Consider the following 25,646-nt stretch of genomic DNA (forward strand, 5'->3'; position numbering starts at 1 on the left):
ATCTGCAAGGTCGTACTGCGCTCCTCATGTGAATAGACGCGTTATAATAACACGTGGTGTAGGAAAAAGCTCAACACAGTTCAACTCTTTTGTCGCGGGCAGGCATGTGCGTGGAATGACCGTGTGCGCTTGTCGCTTCGCCTTTCAGATTGCCCGTACCTCGCTACCTGCCTGCTCGCCTCTCATTGAAAATGAATTACTCGGCATGTCCGTGGCTGCGAGGGCCAAAGGTACCCTCAAGGATTCATAGTGTTATAATATGTACTGTAAATGTGGAGTTGTTTATGTAAACTTACCTTCCCACTGTATATTTCGAAGAAGGTTGCGTACACTTGTAGTTCTAACTTCTTATAGTTGGGTTTCTTCAACATGAGAAATACATCCCGAGCTGCATCACAGAATATGAATATTAATATCCATGATGACACACAGAGATTATCACTGTAACTAACCTCGGGCCCAGCTGCATTTGGCCTGCCTATGGCTACAGCTCGGGCTGACACGCCAGCCCGGATAGCCTCAGGCAATGGCAATTGTGTGTAACCTTACTTTTTCACAAAGATGACAAGAAATTTGCATTTGATAAATGCAGCAACCGTGGCGATAATGTTTGACATGCCGACTTCCTTCATATATGACACGAAATAAAAACTCAACACACAACATATCAGCTGACCCAGAGAACAGTTGAGAGAATCACTCACCAGTTAATGCGTAGATTCCTTTGGCACAATCCTGGTTCTTTCCAGAAAAATCTCCACCCATAGTCTGAAACACACAAACACATACCATAGATCAATAACATACTACCATCTGTGTGGAATGGATGCAGGGGTCATCAATATGTCCGTACACGGACACATGTTTCCGTGGCAAGACTTGGCCTTGTCTGTGCCAAATGTTTGATTTTGTTTTTACACACCATTATAATGTTCTTATTTTGATCAGAACACCCAATTACTGAATGTCAGTCTCCAGGTTTTCTTCAGAATATGTATGACACTGATTGCGAACGCGGAAGGAGGCGCGCCGACGGCGCACCTCCGCCCAAGTGGAGCTTACTATGAAACCGTGCTGGGGTTGTGTGTGTGTAAGGGTCCATTTGGTTCCATTTGTACACACTCAGAGTTACAGACCTGTAATGGTCATTTAGGGCTAGCTCTTTATGTGTTTATCTATATTGTATGTCCATGGCAAAAATAGTATTTTGTCAAAAATGTCCAACACAAGCCAGCATGGCGACGACTCCTGAATGGATGAGAGAATATTGCTGCATCCAAGTTGATGGTATTGGCAGTATTTCTAAGTAGAGCAAGGGAAATCAATTAGATTTAAGCCTTTCTGAATCGATTATGCATTACTCAATATTGTGATATTATGACACAGTGCAGCCCTAAATGACAGCTACCACACATGAACTAGTCTGTCCTAACGGATATGGGAAACATGTATGCTGCTCTGATATGGTTCCGAGATTTAGTTTGACATGTCCTGCCTTTACTGCCCAGAACCTGATTTCAACATAAACTCTGATGGGATGGATTTGGTGTACGGTTGTGCATACATCACACTGCTATTGCATGGTGAACACCCCTCCCATATCCTTATCCTAGCCTTAACTACATTAACTCACTCATTCAAAATTCATTGTAAAAAAAAAGTGCTTAGGAGCCGAGATACAGCCTTTTTTAGTAAGTAGTTAAACAAAGAGTGAATGGAGCAGCAAATCTTCAAATCATCATATCTTGGGTTCTGAACCTTTAAAAAAATATATATATACGTATATATGTATACGTATATATATATATACGTATATATATATATATATACGTATATATATATATATATATATATATATATATATATATATATATATATATATATATATATATATACGTATATATATATATACGTATATATATATACCATTTCAACTTGCTCCTGGCTACAGGTAAATGGTTGCAATAATATCAAGCTTTTTCCTACTTCAACCTGCTCATCCAGAACAGTTCGAGGTCCAATATTTTGCTCAAGGACACTTCGACACACAGACAGGAGGAGCCAGGGATCGTACCACACGATCCCAGGCGCTCTACCTCCTGCTCCCGCTCTAGTGCTCTACCATCTGAGTCATTGCCAGAGGTGGTGCCACCCATTAGGATAAACAACTATGCCTGTTTAATATACATACGGGTTTGGTAAGGGCTTCTGTCAGACCCAACGTAATGAAGTGGTCGTAGTGGGGTAGCGGGACTGCACCCTGTACTCACATGTGTTTTTCCACTTCCAGTTTGTCCATAGGCAAAGCAGGTAGCCATTCCCCTCTCAAAGATGGTCTCCACCAGAGGCCTGGCAGTGAACCTGTACACCATCTCATTGGTTGTGGAGTCGTCAAAGGCGTAGTCGAAGCGGAAGGTCTGGTTCTCCAGGTAGCGGGTCAGGTCCACTTTCTGTTTGGGCTCATGGACCATCACCACGTCTTTACTGGGAACGGTGATCACGTCCAGGTCCTTCATGGTCAGTTCCTTCTTGTTCATTGGACGCTTCCTCACACAGACGCATATTCTGTGTTCTTCAATCAGGTCTGCTGAGGTCAGAGGTCTGTAGTCTAGACTGTCTCGGAAATCCCTGATCATGCACAGGATCTCATAGTTAGGAACGGTGGTGTCTACCTCCTGAGAGAAAGAAACATAGCAAGGAAGAGAGTCAGTGACAGAATCAGATATCTCTCCTGCTGCTTATAAATAGCATTGAAATACATAATAAGGCGTTGTACAAACAACACAGTTGATAATTTTATACCATTGCCACAGAGAATACTCAATTCTTAATGATAAATGGTAAAATGTGCATTTATATTGCGCTTTTATCCAAAGAGCTTTACATAGATTGTGCATTACATTCACACACACATTCATACACCGATGGCAGAGGAAACCATGCAAGGCACCAACCTGCTCATCGGGAGCAATTAGGGGTTCAGCGTCTTGCTCAAGGACACTTCGACACTAACTCTGGGGGATCCCGGGATCGAACTGGAAACCTCACGGCTTCCATCCGGCCGCTCTACCGGCCACTCTACCCCTGAGCCACTGCCGCACACCGCACTGTCAGACGGTGTGCATTATTTTCAGATAACCGAGGTCTCATCCCAGTTCATCAATATGCATTTATTTTGACAGTTCACTTAGCCTGCTACAGACTATGCTTAAAGCTAACATTGATTTCAGTTCAACTTTCAACATTTCTGGGGAAGACAAATAATTTGTGTTGATACTTGTGGTAAAAGATGTGCCAACAGTCAGCTGACTCAGCTGGTACTCATTTCTGCTTTTCCATATGTGTTGGAGTAGAAAGGTTAACGTTGCAATCAAAGTCAGCCTACCATCACCTCAAACATATAGCACGGGTTAAAGGACTTATGTCGCAGCAGGATCTAGAAAAACTTCAATCAGACGACTGCAGTTGATTAGGAACGCTGCTGCTAGAGACCTTACTAGTACCAAGAAAGTGGAGCATATCACTCCAGTTCTTAAATCCTTACACTGGCTCTCTGTGTGTCAAAGAAGTGATTTCAAAATACTACTGTTGATCTATAAAGCTTTGAATGGTTTAGGGCCAAAATACATTCCTGATCTTGTGCGATATCATGAACTATCCAGATCTCTCAGGTCATCTGGGAAAGGTCTGCTTTGGCCCTAAAACCAAAAATAAATGTGGGGAAGAAGCATTTAGTTTTTATCTCCCAGAAATCTACTGCTGGTCTGCTGCCACTCTTATTTTTTTAAGAGTGGCATCTTCTTTTGTTTTATGCATCCTAATGTTATTTCATAATTGTGGTTTCTTTGCTTGATGTTTTGTGTAAACCACATTGAATTGCCTTCTTGTTGAAATGTGCTATACAAATAAAATTGCCTTGCCAACTAGTTTGATGAAGATAGTTCCAAAACAAAGTTTCTAAAGAGCTTATTGCCTGACAAATATGAATAAATACTTGCAGTACTTATATTTTAATCATTGGCAAGTAGTCATGATAAGTGACAGGGATAAACAACTGTTATCAAAACATAATGCGCACCGCAGAGGCAAAGACAGCAATTAGCCTCAGCAGCATCATGCAATACTTTTCCATTACCGCACTGCTCAGAGTGGATTATCCCCGCTTACATAAAAGAGGAGTCAAGGCAGGACACTGCGTCTGTCTGTACCTGTGCTCGCTTCTCTCTCAGCTCCTGCTGCTGTAGTCGACGTCTTTCTCTCTTTTCTTGGAGTTTCTCCACCTCCTTCACACAGTTGGACTTCCTCCTCGCTGCCATGAAGGGAGGAGACGAGAAAAGAACAATAAGCCCTACTCATTTAACACACTAAAACCGGGAAAGCGATCCGTGTCATTTTAGATTTTAGCGTTGGCTATTCAAAAATAGCAGATATACAAGCTCACAGCTCGTCCCTTGGGAAAATGTTGAAGAATTTTGATTTTGTTTTAACACAAATCTTCTCTTCTGGGGTTTTTGCCGTTCTCAGTTGAAGTTTACATGGAGGGGACAGAGGGACACTAAAATCCTTCATCACTCATTGCCTAGTAACACTATAGAAACAACAATATCATAACAGAGGGTGGGTTAATGAATAGGATGTTGTGTCACAATCAAACCAATCAAAAGCATGTTATTCCAAATCTCCACAGCAAACACCCCAACGATTAGTGGTAACAGGCATATGATTAGTCAAAAACCCATTAGTCACCGTGAGAAGCAAATGCGACAATGCAGGTAAGGAAAGGTGAATTTTAGACACTTGATTCCTTTCAGAGGTTATGATTAATGAGCTACTGAGAGATTAGCCCTGGCTCACTGCTAAGTAACACAGCCACAGACTAAGCCTGACAACTTTAATAAAGGTCCATAAAAGCCTTTCTGACATGTGGGTCCTTTGTCACTCTTACCGTGATAGGATTTCATTCCTGAAAACCTTTATACTTATAACCATATATCTTCTTCCATTATTGCAATATATTCCTATTCCAATATACGTATACCTATGCATGATTGCTATTAAGGCTGATGCCTCTCAAAACATAACTCAATAACCTCAAAATCACACGAAATTCCTCGAAAGCAATACAATTTTCAATTATTGACATATATCGCCCTATTCATGATTGTTATTGAAGTCTGATGCTCATACGTAGCACATTTTACACAAAGGTTACCACACACCATCAAAATGCTATTCTGGTGTGTTCTCACTTAGATTTCGTAATTTAAGTCCATTGTGCCTTAAGCTTATCCTCCACCCCCGCCCCATGCATATGGGACTTATATGGATTATGGCACAATCGACCCAAATTACTAAATCTAAGTGACACCACCATCAGAACAGCATTTTGATGACTTTGTGTGATATATTTGAGTGTGTGTAAATGTGTGTGTTTATGTACTGTAAATCGAACTGCTTGAGATGGGAGTTTTACAGAGAGGAATGAATGGGGATGTATGTTAGTGGTACATGTCAGTCAGTCAGGGTTTATGCCCGTCCTCTCTAATATCCAGACAGTGTCTGTCTACTGGAAGGATTGTGTTTGCTCTATAGCCTAATTTATACTCCATAGTATGAGGGTGTTGCTTGCCAACTGACTGCGACGTCATACCACGATGAAATGCATTATTAACCACTTATATAATTCTTTGACCGGGGGTCCCCCAGGGCTCTATACTTGGTCCCCTACTTTTTTCTCTTTACACCAAATCTCTTCACCGAAAATAGCTGATCTACAAGCTCGCGCTGAGTCACGACTAGCTGTGAGCTTGTAGCTCTGCTATTTTTGCCAAATGTTTGGCTATTGTCACCGAATGATGGATTATTTTATGACATGCCAAGGATAATAGGGATGCTAGGGATAATGTGGTTAACTTGTAGATCTGTTCTTTTTGGAAGGCAAAACCCTTGCGCGATGGAGTATAAATGAGCAATTAAATGTGCCATAAGCTTATCACACCACAGCTCTGAAACCACATCCATCCCCAGCATTGAAACAATCAGATCCCAGATCCTTAGAATCACCATGAAGCGTTTAGGGGGTTCAGATATCATACATACTAAGTTGTTCCTTTCTGGAGAGTGGCCGATGTGAGGGCTCTGTGATGAACGTGATCGACAAGACATTTTTAATTAAATATATATACTAATGATAGAACAAAAAAAACACAAGTGTAATCTCTGTGGGCTGAAAATACCTCTAAATTTTAGAGTCTAAAACAAACAGAACAAACCACCTGTTAAACTGTGAATGTATTTAACTCACAATGTGGGGTACCTGACATTTTCAGCTCCAAAACCTCTGGCTACCGTCTACAGATTTAAGTAGGACATTAGCATTAACATGAATTATTGTGAGAAAAAAAGAAAAACATTGTGCATTCTACTGGTGTGAGAAAAGGTAGACCGTTGAAATTCTACAAGCAGCCCAGACATCACTACACAGTGTGGTCACCTCTACAAAAGGACTGTAAGTCCCGTCGGAATGCCCTCCCTAGAGTATTAACCACACCAAATCCATGCCTAAACTTAACCATCATAACAGTGCCTAACCATTAACTGAAATGTATTCATTTGTGTAATTAAACCATGCCCAAAATGTAAGAAAATTCTGTCCTTTCTAAGGTGGCTTTCTAGTGACAATCAGATGATTCTTATCTGCCACGTTGCTTCAACATCCAATATAATTAACTTCCTGGTGGGACAGAAAGCCAGCAGGTACCAGGGGTCTATGAGGTTCCTGGAGGTCAGATTTCACATTTACAACACATATTATGATGCCCTAGGAGGGGTCAAATGAAGATGATAGAATATTGCATTACCGTTCTGGAGTTGTTGTTGTGTCTGAGCCGCTGTTGGCTGTGCAGGCTGTGCAGGCTGTTGGGCGGGGGGAGGAGGGGGTGCTGGTTCTGGCTGCGGGGGCGGTCTGGCACGGGTCACCACCACTACAACAACACACAGCACAAAGTCTATTAACCAAATGAACCCTAAGCATCACTAATCGGGGCATTTCATAATTGCCGAACATTCGGCAAAAATAGCCGATCTAAAAGCGACAAAGAAAGAACATGAATTTACACATTTTAACAGTGATGACAGTGAAGTCAAAGAATCTATGAAACTGAGTCCAGAGGGAAGCACGCACATCCTAACAGACATTCACAGGTGCTGAACTAAATGTATGTACATAAGAAGCAGTGGTGGAAAAAGTACTCATTTTTTTTTACTTAAGTAAAAGTATCAATACTGCAATATAGAAATACTCTGTTACAAGTAAAAGTCCGGAATTCAAAATGTACTTGAGTAAAAGTACAAAAGTATTGGCATCAAAATGTACTTCAAGTACCAAAAGTAAAAGTACTCCCCATTTCAAGTTTTCAAAGGTAACATCTTTTGAAAATAGCAGATCTACAATCTCTGTGACACATTGTGAGCTTTTAGATCCGCTATTTTCAAATGGCCGAAATGTATAGGGCTGAAGTGGTTAATGTATGTTTTGTAATAATAATCAAAACCAAAAAAGTAACTAGTAACTAAAGATTTCAAATAATTGTACTGGAGTAAAAGTACAATATTTGCCTCTGAGAGTACAAGTAAAAGTATTGGAAATTGTAAATACTCAAGTAAAGTGCAAATACCTCAAAATTGTAGTTAATTTCACTCAACATTTAGTTACTTTCCACCACTGATAAGAAGAGGAAGGGAAGTCCGCACACTGTATAATAGCTCCCAGTAGATTTATTTAGAGCAGGTACAACGTTTCGACCCTAGCAGGTCTTCATCAGGTCTGACGAAGACTCGCTAGGGTCGAAACGTTGTACTTGCTCTAAAGAATCTATGAAGCCATCAAAGCTGCAGCATCACTCGGAGGCAACCCATAAACAACCTAACCCAACCACTCTGCAATCGAGTCGCCCAGGGGGTTGTGTTCTTTTATCATATCTCTGAACACTGTCCACACTGGCGGAACAAAATCGCTGATGCATTACAGTTGGAAAAGTGTAATCGATCAAAAAGGACGACAGTTTCAGTCATACAAGCAGATGAGACAAACGCTACCTCTGTTATCTCTGGATGGAGCTTCATTCTTAGCCGGTGCTATTGTACGACGGTTCTGGAAGAGAGAACACATACTCAATATAGTAATACAATACTTCTTCATCATATACACATTGAAGTATTAATTTCAACCAAAACATTTGCTTGAAACGTATAATCCTGCCGTCTGAATGCCCTGCAGGTTCCCATTGCACTGTGCTCCCTGTATGTTGGTGTACTTAGTCATTAGTCCTTTGTTAAGTTTTGACTGTTCTGTGTCGATTGATTTCCGCATCGTGAGCCAAAGAAAATTGTCCTCTTGTGAACCTCAAACATGGGTTAACAATGGGTGATTCTCACTCTTACTTTTTGTTATTATTTGATCATGCCCTGGCCCCTTAACCACATTAACCCTGGTGTCAATATTTTGGCCATGTCATTATAAGCGGGGGGAAAAGTCAAAAAAGAAAAAAAAGCAGACCTACAATCTCCCAACGCATCACGATGTCATGCGATGTCATGCGTTGTCAGCTTGTAGATCAGCTAGTTTTGAGAATGTTTGAATATAGGGGTTTAAGTGGTTAAAAAGAAAGCAGAGAGAATGCACACAGCTATCAGAGCCTGACTGAACTCCCATGGCTAACATGAAGTACATGAAGGGCTACAGAAATAGACAAAGACTAGGAATCAGATTACTGCTGATTACTGGAGTCTGTTTAGTTCTTAATAGTGCTGCTCCATCACCATGTTAAAATAAAAAGAATGTGGAAGTGTGTTAAACCTGTAGCTACTGTAGGATGCATGCAGTCCAAAACCATACCAGCATTATGTAAAGTTATGTGCTGCCTGTGCATAATTATGGATCCTTTGTATGACACACACAAATACTGCACTCAGCAGGAGCAATTAGCAAGTTACTTAAGAGGATCCAATACTCGTATTAAGGTCCGAGCCAAGTGGAGCCACGCCACTGGTTTAGCATGACAAAGCTGCAATCAAACATTGTACACGGGTTGTCCTTATAGCTCTTCTGTGGGGTCAAGCTAAGGTGAGGAGGTTACCAACCAGTATGTTTCGCTGTTACCTGGCCAGATATTGCGGCATTTCTTACCTTTGCAATTTTATTGATTTTAGTAACAGAAACAGGAGTGGGAGGCGGTGGGGTCTCTGGGCTCGGGACTATCTCCTCATCTGGGGCTACATCTGGGTTTAGAGCAAATATACTCTCCAAGTCGATCTGTTCAGAGAGAGGAGACCTTTATCAACACAGCAAATGGATAATTACAGTGATAACTCAGTGTACTCAATTGTGTTCGGATCCAAACAGCCACAGATTTCACAGCAGTTTCTGTATCAAAATCAAATCGCAAATGTTTTTGAAGGGTGTTGTATGATTGTCTATTTCGTAGATATAGACAATCCTTCAATAAATTCACAAAATCTGTGTCACCAGCGTATCTCGAGAAGCGCCTGACTGATCGACCTCAAACTTGTCATGCGTATTGCACAGTGGAAGTGGGTCGGATCAGTGGATCTCCAATTCTTTTAATACATCTACAAATCCCCATATGGATTACCCTGACATCATCAATATGATGTCACATTGTAGGGGCGCCGATGACCTAGTGGTTAAGGCGCATACCATATACGTATAGGCTCCGTTGCAGCCTGACAGCGAGTCGTGGGTTCAATGCCCGAGCCTGACGGACCTTTGCTGCGTGTCACTCCCCGACTCATTGCCCGTTATCCTGTCATCATATATATGTATAGCTGAGCACCCACTGCCTAAACTAAAAAGGCATCCAGAGGAAGCGAACCCGTTTCTCTCTCTTACAGAACTCCATATGTCGGCATAAAAGGGACACAGACAGACAGATACAGTAATCTCCATATTGGTTAGAAGCAACAAATAAAGATGGAGAACAACATTTTGACTTATTTCATAGCCAGGCAGCAATACAACCCAAGTTCTAACTGATTCAACAATGCATTAAGACAATCTTTACAAAACACATTTTGTTTGTTTTATGCGACTCCAGTCACGGGCCCTGGGAGCTTGTGTGCGTCAGGGTAGAGGAGAGGCTGTTGTCAGGCTGGGCTGTAAAACAATGTGCACTTGGTTGTGTAATCTCCACAGCTCTTGAGTGTCTCTCCAGATGCATTATTCATGGTTTGGTAAGACCCATGACTGCTAACGACTGGACTGGAGGTTTACCTCTTTCCCTTTTGTGTCTCCGTTCTCGATCCACTCCACTGTGACACTCTCGTTGTCCTCGTTCAGTGACGTCACCATCGCCTGGTGGATCCGCCCTGTGGGAGGAGTCACAAACACTGCTTACTCAGGTGTCAGGTGGGCTAACAGCTTTACAGGGTTCCCACACATTTTTTACAATGAATTTTCAAAACTTTATTTTATCCCATTTCCAGGCCCATAGCGATCATCATACGGTGCAATAATGAGGCTCTCACACCAGTGTGCTATCAATGCAGCAAGACAGACTCGAGCGAAAGGTGACAAAAAGAACAGATCTACAAGCCGACAACGTATTAAGGCAACTCCGCACCAAACAGACTCGTCCAGACTATTGCAGACTACTCCAGACTGCAACAGACTGGTATTCGGTTGGCAAAAGTTGCCATAAGTCTGTCAGCCGACTGGCCATTCATGTGCTAATTTGACTTTTAGCCTGCCAGCGTTGCCAGGTCTGCTTATTATAAGCGACTTTGGGCTCGTTTCCCTGCAAAGCCACTTAGGGATGTTCCCAGCGTTTTTTCTTCACTGACGTGCAGTGGTGTAAAGTAACTAGTACATTTACTCAAGTACTGTACTTAAGTACAATTTTGAGGTACTTTTACTTTACTGGAGTATTTCCAATTGTCTATACTTGTACTCCACAACAATTATTTGAAATGTTTAGTTACTAGTTACTTTGCAGATATAAATCATTATGAAACATACATTAACCACTTTAGCCCTATTTTATACCTATAAGCTATTTGAAAATATCAGATCTACAAGCTCACAACGTGTTGCGATGCACGCGTTCTGAGCTTGTAGATCTGCTATTTTCAAACATTTTTGTACTTTTACTTTTGGTACTTTAAGTACATTTTTATACCAATACTTTAGTACTTTTACTCAAGTAAATGTTGAATTCCGGACTTTTACTTGTAACAGACTCAGAGTACATCTATTGCATTCAAGCCTGGAATTTCGTCATTTTAGGGGCAAGGCCACTTGGCCTTTGGTGTTGTAATTTTTTGGAGGGCACAAAGGCCCTGCCCGGCCTTCCTGCCAGGGCAGGAAGGCCATCCAAAAAAATAATAAAGATTTTTAAGTCCAAAAATGATTTTTAAGTCCACGGAAATAATGCATTTAACTTGAAGGTTAAGGATGATTGTATTTTAATATATTATAAGAATAGTATAACTATCTGTGAAATATTACCCATTTATTTCACAAAATAATGTGTTGGCAAATGACCAATATTTAGTTATATAGGTCTCAATATGTCACATTCAGCCCTGGACTTCACTGACTGAAGTAGGGGTCACATTAATCACATTAGATTCACAGAATGTATTTTACCCACAAGTTATTTTCATTCAAATGAAATGTGAATGAACTTGCACTAATAATGACTTTAGTTGATTTTTCACTCTTTAAAATATAGTATTTCTTAATTATTAATAATTACAGCTTGTAGATTGGCTATTTTCACGATTTTAAATGGTTTTTAAATAATAATAAAAAAGGAACATACAAGATTTCCACCCGACAGCCATAATATATAGCCAATATATGGTTCTGTATCAGTATATGAGTCCGTTTTTGCAGATTTCATTCTAATTGGCTACTATGCCTGAATATGAATTTCATGAGCCTGGGTAGGTCACCCTGGCTTGGCGGAGATATGCCCTGTAGCACACTCCGCACAGCAGCAGCAGCAGGTGAAAGCAATTCACTTAATTGCTCGTTCTCTCTCTCCCTCTTTCCGTCTCCTCAATCTCTCGCTCGCTCTTTCTCTCTCAATCTTTCACTCTCCCTTTTTTCTCTCCCTCTGTCTCTCCCTCTCTCTTTCTTTCCTTCTCTCTCTGCCGCTTTTTACCTCCCTCTTTCTCCCTCCCTCCGTTTCTCTCTCCGTCTCTCTCCCTTTCTTTCTCCCTCCCGCTTTCTCCGTTCCTCTCTCCCTCGCTCCTGGTATCTCCCTCTCTCTCACCCACTTTCTCCCACCCTCTTTCTCTCTGTCTTCCTCCCCTCTCTCTTTCTCTCCCCTCTCTCCCTTCCTCTCTCTCTCTTTCTCCCCCCTCTTTCTCTCCCCCTCTCCCTCACGAGAAACAGTGAATGTAGGTTTTCTTAGACAGTCGCTTGTTTCTCTCACATAATCTGGCAACACCGACAGCCCTCTGTTGTCACCGCCACTGCGCTACCAGTCGGCTAAAAAGCTGAACATGTTCGGTCGGCTCTGGGTCGGCCGAAAAGGTCCCGACGGACCCCCCGACGGACCCCTAACCGACTGGCCGACGCTTCCCGAAGCCAATTCGGCCCAAAATCGGGCCGATTTGGATTGGTCTGGAGCCAGCTTTACAGTGCAACATTAGCTTGTAGATATTTTATTTTCGTCACGTGACGTCCGGTATATACATTAGGCCACACTCATGCAGCGCAGCACTACATTCTAACATGTTACATTATTTCACGTAATGTTAGACAAAAACTATGAATAATTGAATATCCAAACATTTTCCATAATATTTAATTGGTTCCAAACCTTTTCCAGGCATGGAAAACTAATTTCAAAATATTTCCAGGAATTTCATGACCGTGGGAACCCTGGCTTTAACAGGCTAGCTAGCTACTAGATCTCATTTGAACTTTGTAGTATCTCTATGTATACTGTTTTGGTTTTAAACACTTCAGCCCTATTTAAAAAAGAAAATTGTGAAAATAGTTGATCTACAAGCTACAAGATTACACTGCGATGCATTTGTGAGCTGGTAGATATTCATTTTCACCTATAATGACATGGCCAAAATAGGGACACGTGGACACCAGGCTGAATATGAAAATTCACCCCCAAGTTCCAAAATGTAAGTTGCCAAGGAATGCTCTGTAAATAAACAGTAGTATAACCCCCTTGTACAAGCCTACAACTGAAGGCCAGACTGTGGTCCATAAAAGATCAGTTTGTGTGATGCATGCATGCGCTTGAGTCACAAGACAAACAGTTCAACAGAACCAATGTTCCTGCTGTGTTTGAGCAACAACATAGAAACGGTAAATGGACTGCATTTATATAGCGCCTTTATCTGTCTATCTATCTGTGTCAAAAGTGTTTTACAATCTAGTTCACATTCACCCAACCACACACACACACACACACACACACACCCCGATGGCAGACCACACAAGGCACCACCTGATCAGGAGCAGTTAGGGGTAGGGATACATACACAGTATTAACATTTTGGCTGATACCTGATAATAACCAATTAATTGCACGGTCATTGGCGACCATGGCATTGCCGGAACGCAATTTTCTTTTCCTTTTTTCTAAACCGGATCACAAGGCTCAGTTTTAGAATGAATACCAGGCTTTCCTCTGTGGTGGAAGGCCTGGTGACGCGAGGTTAGAGTCTGATCACCACCTGTTTGACAGCATCAGTGCGAATAGAGGCAGACACAGCTGCAGCTTGGTGGTGGTAACCTTTAATGACTCCCTGTCAGCACTGTAATCCCACCAGCTGCTGATGGGCCGGCATAGCCTTCCTAAGCCTTGGAGGCCTGGGCATCATTGTCAATGTCTACAATTTCAATGACAATATAAACAAAATCAATATAGAGATATTATGCTTGTATATTTGGTGATTACAATCACCTCTATCTCAAAGACTGTTGCTTCTCCATTAACCTGTGTTATACACAAGCCTGATCTCAGTAAATAGACATCTAAACTATGGAACTGCATTTGAGTGCATTTAACCACTTTTAACCTGGCGGTCCCATTTCGGGCATGCCATTATAGACGATGTGACACGTTGTGAGCTTGTAGATTTGCCATTAACATTTTGTTAAAGTATAAAATAGAGCTTAAGAATGTGACAACATGGAGATGTGAATATCATGTCAGAACTCAGAAGTCACATTGTCACCCCAAGGCCTGACTGCAGCTCTGTTATTCTGTATCCATTATTCAAACAGCAGTGAGATGCTCTTAGTGTTGTCAGCTGGGGAATAGTTCACAACGTTCTAATTCACAACGGTTCTACACCAGCCAGCAGCCGTACAGCAAAGTGGCCGAGCATACTGTATACAACAGAAACAGCAGGATAGGAATTTGATATGTGTGTGACGAGAAGCTAGGCAGGATGGTTACTTTCAATTCAGAAAGTGGACCCTTATGTTCATGTGCTGAAAGATCTTTTGTCTTGAGGAGGTCATTATAAACCAACACAATGATTAAGTGATATCATTCATTTAATGGGATATTGTCATCTAATGCAATGCATTTAACTGTAAGTCTGATTGATACTAAGTAATCAAAAAAGTCATTTTTTTATTAAGCATACAAAATGATGAAAAGTATAGCATCAAATAATTTTAACCACTTTATCCATTTATATGTTGGCTATTCAAAAATAGCAGAACTACAAGCTCACGGCACGTCACTGACTGTACATCTGCTATATATATTGTTTTACATGAATCGTCTCTTCTGGGGGTCCCTGGCACAAAACATTTTCAGATAGGGGTCCAAGGCCAAATGCATATCAATTTGGGAGTCCTTGGCACAAAATAGTTTGAGAACTACTGGCCTAGATACATCACCCAATATAAAGAAAAAGAGGAAGGAATGCATCTGCACTAGGGCTGTCAGTTCTCCTCTATAATCCCATTCGAATTTCAATGCTTTATTATTTGTAATATTCGAATATTTTCGAATATGTTATATAATTTATAATTAATTATAATTATAATTTTTTTAAACGTAACTTTTTAAAACGTAACTTTCTCTGTTACTATAAACAAGTGACATTTATAGGGAGAAACATGATGAAAGCATTTGTTTTCGCATTGGTAGTTTTTTTTTTTTAATTAAATATATTTTTTCTATATTCGAATGGCAATTTTAGCATTCGAATATTCTAATTTTTTTTCAGATTCGAATTATTTTCGAATAGTGAAATTCGTTCTGACAGCCCTAATCTGCACCATTAAAAAGAATGCATTAGCCAAACTATTAAAAGCTTTTAAACTTTTCCACTAGAGTGCCTTGGTCTCGTCCCCTTTTTTTTGCATAAAATAACAGCAGTCTCAACCAGTGTCCTGTTTGAGGATAGGACACACTCGTCTCTCACGTCACAGACATACAGTAGATATAACATTGACAGCTCCCAGGTTCTTGGGATGTCATGGATGGATATCTTCAGCTCCAGGGACCTGCTGCACCTTAGAGAGTAGCACTGCAGACAGAGCATAAATCTGCTGTTGGACTTTGGCAAGGTTGGTTTACAGCTTTCCCTGGCAACAGCGGTAGACTGCTGCATCAACATGCGCACACACACACACACACACACACACACAGTCTGATGATGCCACGCCCCAACTTAAGAAGAGTTACCCCAATTTTTGCATCATCATCATCATACGACGTCAGTGTTACTTGACCCCCAAAACTGATTTTTAAGCCAACATGACGTATAGATTAGGCTTTATATAATAATACGTTTATTAAAAGCGCTTTTTGAAACAGGGTTACAAAGTGCTTTACAGAAAGGATAACACGATAAAACTAAGGATCTAAAACAAAGTAAAAACTTAAGACAATAGTATGGCAGGGGGAGAGACGGCAACACTGTGGAGATACGGAAGACAGACAAACTTCAATACAGCTGCTTAAATACTGCTGGAAACGGTCCTCACTTTGAAAGAAAGAATGAGTGATCACCAAGACACTGATAATCAAAACATTGTCGGTTCGATTCCCAGCTCAGGACCTGTTGCAGTAGGACATGAGCGCTCCCCTCTATTCTCTTTTCCTACAGCTGTCTGATATGATACAGTACACAGTCTAACAGAGGAGAATGGAAAGATAGACTTGTATTTACAAATAATTTACATGCACTATTATTCAATTTTATAATTTAGTTGTAGACAGTACACACAAAACAATATTGTATTAAATAATGTATAGGAGTTTCCTAATGGCTGGTGTTACATAACACCACATTCAGTTAACTTACCTACAGTAGCACAACATATGCCATTTGGTGGATGCTCTTAGCCAAAGCATGAGGACAAACAGTACCACAAGCACATGCATTTTTCATACAGGTGGCCCCCATGGGAATCAAGCCCCCAACTAGGCAGTATTGAGCAACACAAGAACACTAATCAGAGTAGTATGAACATGGTCTCGGACGGCAAACATATGAATCCAGTATTTAGGAGACTTGACTTATGCTAATTTTATTACATCTAATGGGGCTTTTTTTGTATTGTCGTCATTAGTCTACAAATTTACATTTCATGAACATTTTAATGTATGGTGGGGGCTGCCTCTAAAAGTGTAGGTTCATCTGAAAATGCAATCTGAAATACAATTTCAGGAGAAAATATTTACCTCTGAACTGCTTATCCTAGCATCCATATTAAGCAATGGGCATAACACCACATTAGTTGAATTTCCACCGCCAAAAGTACTGTGACTCTTTCAAAATAACTCTCTCACCAGTCCTTACTACAGGACTGGTGTAGTTCACACATGCATCTGTGAGTACAGTAGAACTAGACAGATACATGTCCTTGTAGGCTCAGGTCAAATGTTTGTTGGAAGAACACAAAGGTCTCCTGTCCTATTAGGAGCCTCTGTCAGTCAGTTCCGCATGGTTCTCCTCAGTGAGTTGAGCAATTGATCTGAACTTGCACTCGGGCGTTGACCATTAGCATATGTAAACACCAGCGATTCTAGCTATGGGATCTGTTGTCACAGTTATGCTCCGTCATGGTTACAGCCCTGCAGGCTATGGGATCTCTAGCCGTGCTACACTTGGCATACACACACACGCACACACAGACAACGGCAGAAGAGGCAGACGCTACAAACTACTTATAAAGGACTTTCATTTAGGGCCTATGTCTCCACACGCAGCGTTTTATGAGCGAGAGGTCGCTTTGGCTATCATCTCCACAGCATTAGCACGCACGATGTCACGTGCAATGCTCGAATTCACGTTGTGTTATGGGACATGGGATTTAGCCTTGGTACTGGATTCACTCTCACAACCACCATTCAAACCGTTGAATCTGGTGGGTATGATGTTTTTGTCACCTCAGACAGTGCTACTTCTGGCTTTGGCAACTACAAGGTGCGTCAGTGATATTCATGCGCTCTCTGTACAGCCGTAGTGCACTCGTTTTGCTGATAACAACATTTGGGTGGGCATGAAGCCTAACCCGGCTTTCGTGCCCAAGTACCCTCTTATGAAGTGTATTGCTGTCGAATTGGAGGCGTTTTCACCCTCCCCCTTTTTGCGAGCACCAGAGGTTGAGTTCTCTATCCGGGCGCTGAGTACGTATATTGAAAGGTCTGAGACTCTGAGGAAGTCTGACCAGTTATTTGTCTCATGGGCCAAGCAGTATGATTAAAAAACTGATATCTAAACAAAGGCTCTCCCACTGGATAGTGGAGCCTAGCCTATACAACGGTCATACTCTAGCAGGGGGCTGTAGCCACCGGAGTGGCTGCATGTGCATCCTACTAGAGGAATGTCTACATCCTGGGGCCTATTTTAAAGGGATCACTATTCAGGATATCTGTGTGGTGGCAAGTTGGTCTTCACCATTGACCTTCACCAGATTTTATAGACCGGATGTGACTGCACTTCCCCAGATGCATGCAGTCCTCAGTGTGGGTTTCCAGACAAGGGGGTAACCCCATAGGCTGACAGGTCAGGACTTCGAGATACGTTTCTGGGAAATACAGGAGTTTATTACATAAACGAGACATTGAGTGAGTAATATGATATATTGGGTTACAAACGTAGGTTATTTGAGTATTACGAGCGAGAAGTCTCGCCGAAACACCCTCCTAGCATGTGGTGCGAGGAAGGAAAATGCTTAATCTTGAATGGCGCGCCAGGTCACTGCAGGTCCTTATCAGCAGGTGGTGGTACCCTGCTGACGAGACCTGGTGCGGTCTTGATCCAGCCAATAAATTGTCTGGTAGTGTATAATAAATGTTTCTGTGATCATGCCAGGGGGCGCTCTCCCCTAAGCGAGACATTGATTGAGTAATATGATAAATAACCACATTTATCCCGTTGATATCCAGATAGCACGCCAAGAGGATGCAGCTGTTCCTAAAATGTCTGTTGCTATATAAAATAATCGAATTATGTCCTTTGTAAGGGTGGTCAAATAGGTCAGCCTTTCTTTGGAGAGGGTAGGTGAGAAATCCAATTACTGACCATTGACCAAAACACAAAGAAACAAGGCATGCAAGTGCATTTCCTGATATCCTATCCTGCCTTAACTACACGTGTGCGTGCTTGTGTGTAATTTACCTCTGTATTGGGAAATGAGTGTGTACAATGTACTGCTATACTAAAGTCATAAAATGATTAATTACTTTTTGTAGAAGTTGTATATTGCAATAATGATGTGTGATGGACACAAAATCCCAAGGCACACCTGGACTTATCTCATGGCACACTGTTTGGGAACCACTGACATAGTAGACAGCCGAACATGCTTACATCTTTAAATGCAAGATTCCTGACTATGTCCATAAGGTGCAACAGGACATTGCAGAACATGCATGGAAGATGTTGGGACTAACCTATGACAATACTCCGAGCACAGTGTGTATACCCTAGGATGGCAGAGGACCTCAGACAGTGGGGGCGCCGGGGCGGGGGTGGGTTTGCATGCACCACATACATTAGGCATGCAGGGCATCAAGTCTAACCTGTTGTGGTCAAAGGCCTAGAGACATGGCATTAAAATGTATCGACAAAGCAGCAGTCTCACTGACATACAGTAACTGCTCGCTCTCCCCATATCCCGTTTCCCTGTAGGTCGGAAGTGAACATCCAAGTCAGACAGAGTCAACTTCCTCTAGCCACAGTGGCTATTTGTCTACTGATCTGGGCCTTGGATCAACATAATATTATCCGTTTACCCTGTCCCTGTTTTAAACTGAAACTTGGTTGAGTGAGTGACATCTCCCATCTGTCTGTGGCACAAAAGGTGTGTGTGTGTGAGGGGGGGGGGGGTGCTGTCTTTAGCCTGAGTAGCAATAACAAAGCCCTTATAGCGTCAGTTCCACTGTGCTGACAAAGGCACCAGTCCCAGAAAGTATGTCACTATGACATAGATGTAGAAATATTTTCACAATCTAGACTCTACAGCCTCTAAACTAATGGCTAGCTCCAAATCTCTCTCAATCGCTGCTTGATTTTATTTGATGAATATACCTTAAAAACAGCATATAAGAGAGAAAAGCCAAAGGGACAACAATAGCAGAAAAGTCCAACTTATTTCCACTGGGGTCCTTCATTCTGCTTTGAGAGACGCAAACAAGTCAGTCAGGGTTAAGTTAAACGAATATGTTGTACAGTAATGCAACAAATAATCCACCATCAAGATTAAACAACATGATATAACCCAGACTAAGGGTGTATGAAAACAACAAGGTGGTGGTGGGATCTATAGACAAAACAATTACTACATGCTCTCTTCCTTGTCCCAGATGCCTCCAAAAACTCATATCCAAGATGACATAATTATTTATTTGTTAATACAGACAGCAGCAGAACAATAATACAGAGCGTAGATAACACTATGAAAGGGGGGGGGGGGGGGGGGACATCAGTGAGGCCTAACACTGCCAACATGACTGACAGAGTCAGAGAGAGAGAGAATGTCAAGGATGGAATCAGAAGGGCTACAACAGATGGGGAGGTGGTAATAACCAAATCTGGCTTCCCTTTGACCCCACCCTGAAGGGCAATCCCCCCTCACCACAACATGGACAGAAAACACCCTTACAACTCTGTCTCTCGCTCTCAAACAGTGAACATCAGAACAAGTGTGGACAAGGACTACAACACCACCACAACCAAGTTAACGCAAAACTCATAGCCAACAGGACTATTCATACTGTAACTACACATTACAACACATGCTGTTAAACAACTGTGAAAGTAAAATTACACTTTTTTTGTTACGTTTTTTGTAGTTTGTGTATCGGCCTGGCATCTTCAATAGTTGATTTGTTTATTAGAAATATATATATATATATATATATATATATATATATATATATATATTCATTCCAAATGTCTCCTCATTGACTTTGCATGGTCTAGTGTCAAAGTCACTCTTTTATCATATAAACAAATGCAAACAACGCAGATTCTGCCAATGTGTAACAACAAAACATGGTGTTTTTTTAAATAAAAATCTCATTGTTTGCATTCGTTTATGTGCTAGAAGAGTGACTTTGAGACCAGTTTCACCATGCAATGTAAGTCAATGAGGAGACAATTTTGGGGTATATCAATTTCTAATCAACAGAGCAACCCTGAACATGTCTCGCCAATATTTTGAGTTACAGTTTGGAGTTATTAGATACACCAGTCCATGTATTAACAGTGAACAAGGAAAGACTGCTTTCATTTATTATGCTCCACGCAAATAGAACAAACTTCAGGAATCTCTGAAACTGGTTTGATTGGTCTCAATAGAGACATTTAGGGTGCTTCTTGAGGACACACTACATAGTGACTGCACCTGTTTTTCATGTAACACTATATTTATTTGCAGCTGTGACGTTGTAATGTGGCTCAAATGTTTGTTATTGCTTTTCATTATATGCATTGTGTTTTATATGCTGTGATCAGGGGGCGTCCTTGAAAAAGAGAGCTTGCTCTCAATGGGCTTCCTTGAAAAAATAAAGGAAAAAGAAAGAAAATACATCATGGCAAGGTAACTAACTACACAACCACAACCAAAACCTCTACCAAAGTGTGATTTTGCTTTAAGAGAGGAGGGGTTAGATCTACTGGTGCATATCTGCTGTATTCAGCTTTCCTACATCCTCTAGTCTAGCTCAGGGTGTAGTCCATTACTGGATGGCCAGCAGGGATGACGTGAACTGCGTGCGCTCATCTTTGGCTGCATGGCATTGGCATGGCCCTGGAGCACAGCACTCCAGAGAGAACAGGCAGAATAAAGCAGACATTCAGGAGAACAAGACATATGAACAGCCTCTCCCTTTCTCTATTATCTTCCCTGTCTATTCCTCAGTTATGCAACTGTTTATGCACCAAACAACCAAAAACAGGAGGCCTCTCTGTGTGTTGTGAATTGAGCATCTTCTTGGATGACAGTCTACTTCATGATATGTATTTATGATAACAGCCTAACAGGCATACAGCCAACTTTAGATCCTTTAGAATTTGGGTCTATTTGCTTTATGTGCTTCCCTTCCATGATATGTGCATCTTCCAAGATATCCATGATCCCAGTAATGGCCTGACTCCACTCCCTCTGTATTTTATGCATCATCTGCATCAGTTAACAGCTGGAAAAATGTGTGTATGTGGTGGAATGATTCATTCATCTGCATTTTGACCGACTTTATAACCGGTGGCCGAAAAGATTTTTCTTGCCCCATAATTACATCCAGAGTGGAAAATGGAACACTGGCTACCAGACACATGTACTAGTGAATTTTCTGTGGCTGCTAGTTTGTGTACAGGACACACACCACTGTGGCAGGCAACCAGACATTTATAGGTCATATTGTCATATTTGACTGTATTGCAGCAAGCAAGTGACATGTCACTGTGGCCGGGGTGGAACTGATGTATTCTTGCCCAGGTTGTATCTCATTCAATGGGACTAACAACACCAGTCCACCACCCACGGTTAAGAAAACTGCACAAACTGACAAATGGCTCAAAGAAGCCGGGTTGGACAAATAATGCTAACAGCTAAAAGAGACACCCTAATGTTAATATTAAACTGTATACTGATGTGAAGCCGGCATTGCTCGCTAATCTCCTGCTAGCAAGCTGCTGTTAGCTTGGTTAGCCATCCGTGCGCGTCCGTTAACATGGGCTTTTATGTTTCAGCTAAACGGTCGTGTTGCCAGGTTTTGCGAGAGAAACAAGCAACCAATTCTAGGAAAACAAGCCCAAAAAGAAGCAACTAGGCCACATGAGCACGTTATCGGCTAATTGAAAATAACCGATCTACAAGCTCACAAGTTGTGAGCTTGTAGATCTATTTAAAACAACTCTTGAAATAAAATGTGGGATATTTGGATTTTTTTTTTTAATTCTAAGAACCAGAGAACCACTGATTTAAATCATAATTATTATTTCTTGGAAGTAGGCCTGAATACGCAAGTACACTTTAGAAAACAAGCCCCCCCAAAAAACCGCAACCCGCAAGTACAGTGTACCAATATTCACAACTTTACAGAAAATGTAGCCCAAAAACGCTTATAATAAGCCGAGATGGCAACATTGCTGGGGCCCCACCATCACAGCTAATGCTATGTAGCCGCTAATGCTAAGTAGCCCAGACTCTGCAGTCAGTCACAACGACAACGGTTGCTGTTGCTGTGTGTCCAACGGTCAACAAAGATCCTCCAACAACTTAACACACACTGGGAGGGAGAGAAAACAATAACTTACCATCACTGCGCTTTATTTCCACATAAGTACCGACGACAATCTTCCCAAAAGCGCAAGCCATTCTACATTACTTCAATAAATATTGAGTTAAGACTGAAGTGTTTTTTTATATGCGAAATAAACGTATGTCTACTTGTTGTGCGGCAGTCTTTCTTTTAGTCGCAGAGGAAGATGCTCTGTAGAATGTGCGTCAAGTCGACCGGAGTAACCACATAACTTCCGGTCCGTTGTAGTTTCAAAATAAACCCAGTTGATCCCCCACCTTGTGTTAAAGGTAGTGGTTCTCAATCAGTTAACCTAGCGTCACAATCATTTGAACAATTAGCTTTGGCTATTCAAAAATAGCAGATCTACAAGCTCATAGCGCAGCACTGAGTGCCACGCTATGAGCTTGTAGATCTGCTATTTTTGAAAAATCTTTTAAGAGAACATTTTTAACTAAAATCTTTGCTTCTGGGGGTCCCTGGCACAAAACATTTTCAGATGGGGGTCCGCGGCCAAAAGTATATCAATTTAGGGGTCCTTGGCATGAAAAAGGTTGAAATCCACTGGGGTAAGTGATTTACTTAGGTTAAAACAAGTGTTAAATAGCTCTATATTCTGATAGTACTCATTGCTATAGTGTTTGTTCAGTAAAAGGAGTCTCCCATGTCTCTCCAGCTCTTTATTAAACAGAAAATGCATTTTCAGTGCGCTCTCCTGATTGCCTTACGTTTTGTCACCTACCTGAAAATGTACTACGTTCTGTTTACTAAAGAGATGGAGAGACCCCTGTGACCGAACAAACGCTCTGTAGCAATGATATATCAGAATATAGTACTTTAACATTTTTACCAAAAAATATCACTTAAACCCTACCTTTAAGAGTTTATAAAACATATTGAGACGCCTGTGGTCGACGCCGGCTCACACATCTTCTCATGTGTGAGCCGATTCAGCTCAGTGGAGATAATATACATGCACTTTTTTAATGAATTGAATACACGACAGGACCACAATGGAAACAAGCCCTATAGGGCTTTTTGTGTTATCCTTTTAACAATCATTGTTAATACCTCAGTACAAATTGCAAACTGTTAAAATATTCAATCTATCAAAACCTTAGGATATGTTAATATTATATTTTTCGATATTAGAGTTGCATTTCTATTCTACTCACACACACGTTTACAAGAAATATGGCAAAGGTAGTTTTAAGATGTAAATATAATTGAGGCGCACACCCATAATCGGAGGTGCAGTTGAGCAAAGGCACAGATAGCCATGCTTTTAGGGATTGTGTACTTGTACCCCCATCTAAGATGATTTACTTATCTCTAGGAGTGAATGTATTATTGATCAACTTAAAAATAAACGTATAATTTCATAATCAGCTTGATTGATTGAGTGAGTACTTTTTTAACATGCTTATTAACAGTACAGGTAGTACAGTCAAAGGTTATAATGCTAAAAGGATAACACACTGTTTCCACTGTGGTCCTTTGTACTCAGTTCATCGGTAATACATATAATACAGACAATACAAATATACAAAACATATTGGAACTATAAAAAGTGCTCCTCGGAGCACAGGTCTCCGCCAGGTCAGGTACGTTATTCTGGCCTCCTGGTGGCGCTATAATAGGCCAATGTGAAAAGGGTGCCAACCGTGCCATTTATTCTTGCATTGACACTGCATTCATGATTTGAGGCATTTTGTTCCAAAAATGTGTTTTGCTAAATTAGACCTGCTGGTGTCGCTCTAACAGGCCAATGTGAGAAGGGTGGCATTTCTTCCTCGGCCTAGTGGGAATGTGCGTGTGAAATTTCACGGAAATCGCAAGCTGTGTGTATACTTTGAGGCTTTTTGCTCAAAACTGACCAATCCTGCAAACTTTGGAAGCCAACCTTAGGCAATGAGGATGGAATATGGGAAATTGGACAGATCCGTGTTGATCACATGACTATAGTGATACTGTGTACTGATTTGCATGACTTTTGGATAACATTTGGAGGAGTAATATAAAAAAATGGGTTTGTACAAATCGGCCTCCTGGTGGCGCTATAACAGGCCCATGTGAAAGATGTGGGGCAGAAGTTCTGAATTGGCATCCAGGGAGTGTGTGTGCACATTTTCGGAGCGATCGGGCCAACGATGCCATAGATTAGCTGGTGACAGACGGACACACACACACACACACACACGGACACACGGACAGGGGGTAAAACATACTCTCTCGCCAGTGGCGGAGACAATAAAGCTCAGTAGAATCATAAGGTATATTTACAGAGAAAGTAGGGGAGGGGGCGGGAAGCGGGGGTCAGGGGATTTTACAATCAAGTGTTCAAGGAGAACTATGTTCTATGTTCGATGTCTATGAATTGAATACCAAGGACCCCAATGGAAACAAGACCACAAGGACTTTTTTGGACAGACCTTTTAGACAAAGTATTATAAATGTAATTGTGCTGTTAACCAATCATTTGTATTTAGACAAAAAAGGAATTATTTTAGGTTAGTGTTAGTTTTCAATCTCCTTTATGTAGGTATGTTTTGGTAGGTCATTCCACATTTTGGTGGCAGCATAGCAGAATGCGTTTTCCATTTTTTGAGCCGAATTTTGGGAGAAAGGTCAGTAATCTCTTTCTGGTGTTAAGCCCACACGTCACTCACTATAGAGAAGTAGTTGTTGTCCCAGTAAATACTTATAACACTATATTGTAGGCCTACCGAAATGTAAACACTCCCCCCCCCCCCTATTTTGAAAGTAAAAGTTATGTTTTTAGGCCTACTGTTGGGTATTGTAATCCTAAGCAATTTCAAGATATGTTTGGTTCAAATTGTTCATGCTTCCTCAACAGTGAATACAAATAAAATCTGA

General features: G+C 41.2%; 1 protein-coding gene across 4 annotated transcripts in view; it reads right to left on the minus strand.

The window, feature by feature from the left end:
- The window catches only part of LOC308089559 (kinesin-like protein KIF2A), a 36,945-nt gene extending 13,976 nt beyond the window's left edge, over positions 1-22,969 (minus strand). For 2 of the 4 annotated variants that reach the window (XM_080434351.1, XM_080434349.1), the window contains exons 1-10: positions 22,786-22,969; positions 10,292-10,386; positions 9,188-9,313; positions 8,098-8,152; positions 6,861-6,983; positions 6,100-6,138; positions 4,209-4,309; positions 2,271-2,675; positions 705-768; positions 297-388 (exon numbers count right to left, since the gene is read on the minus strand). In XM_080434351.1, coding sequence (XP_080290477.1) covers positions 297-388; positions 705-768; positions 2,271-2,675; positions 4,209-4,309; positions 6,100-6,138; positions 6,861-6,983; positions 8,098-8,152; positions 9,188-9,313; positions 10,292-10,386; positions 22,786-22,846 — 1,161 coding nt within the window. In that variant the 5' untranslated portion in view covers positions 22,847-22,969. The remainder of the gene's footprint in view (positions 1-296; positions 389-704; positions 769-2,270; positions 2,676-4,208; positions 4,310-6,099; positions 6,139-6,860; positions 6,984-8,097; positions 8,153-9,187; positions 9,314-10,291; positions 10,387-22,785) is intronic. The other 2 variants (XM_080434352.1, XM_080434350.1) reach the window with 1 other exon arrangement.
- Between the last annotated feature and the right edge of the window lie 2,677 nt (positions 22,970-25,646).

The sequence above is a fragment of the Gymnoscopelus braueri genome (assembly GCF_963280865.1).
Source record: "Gymnoscopelus braueri genome assembly, chromosome: 7".
NCBI classification, from domain to species: domain Eukaryota; kingdom Metazoa; phylum Chordata; class Actinopteri; order Myctophiformes; family Myctophidae; genus Gymnoscopelus; species Gymnoscopelus braueri.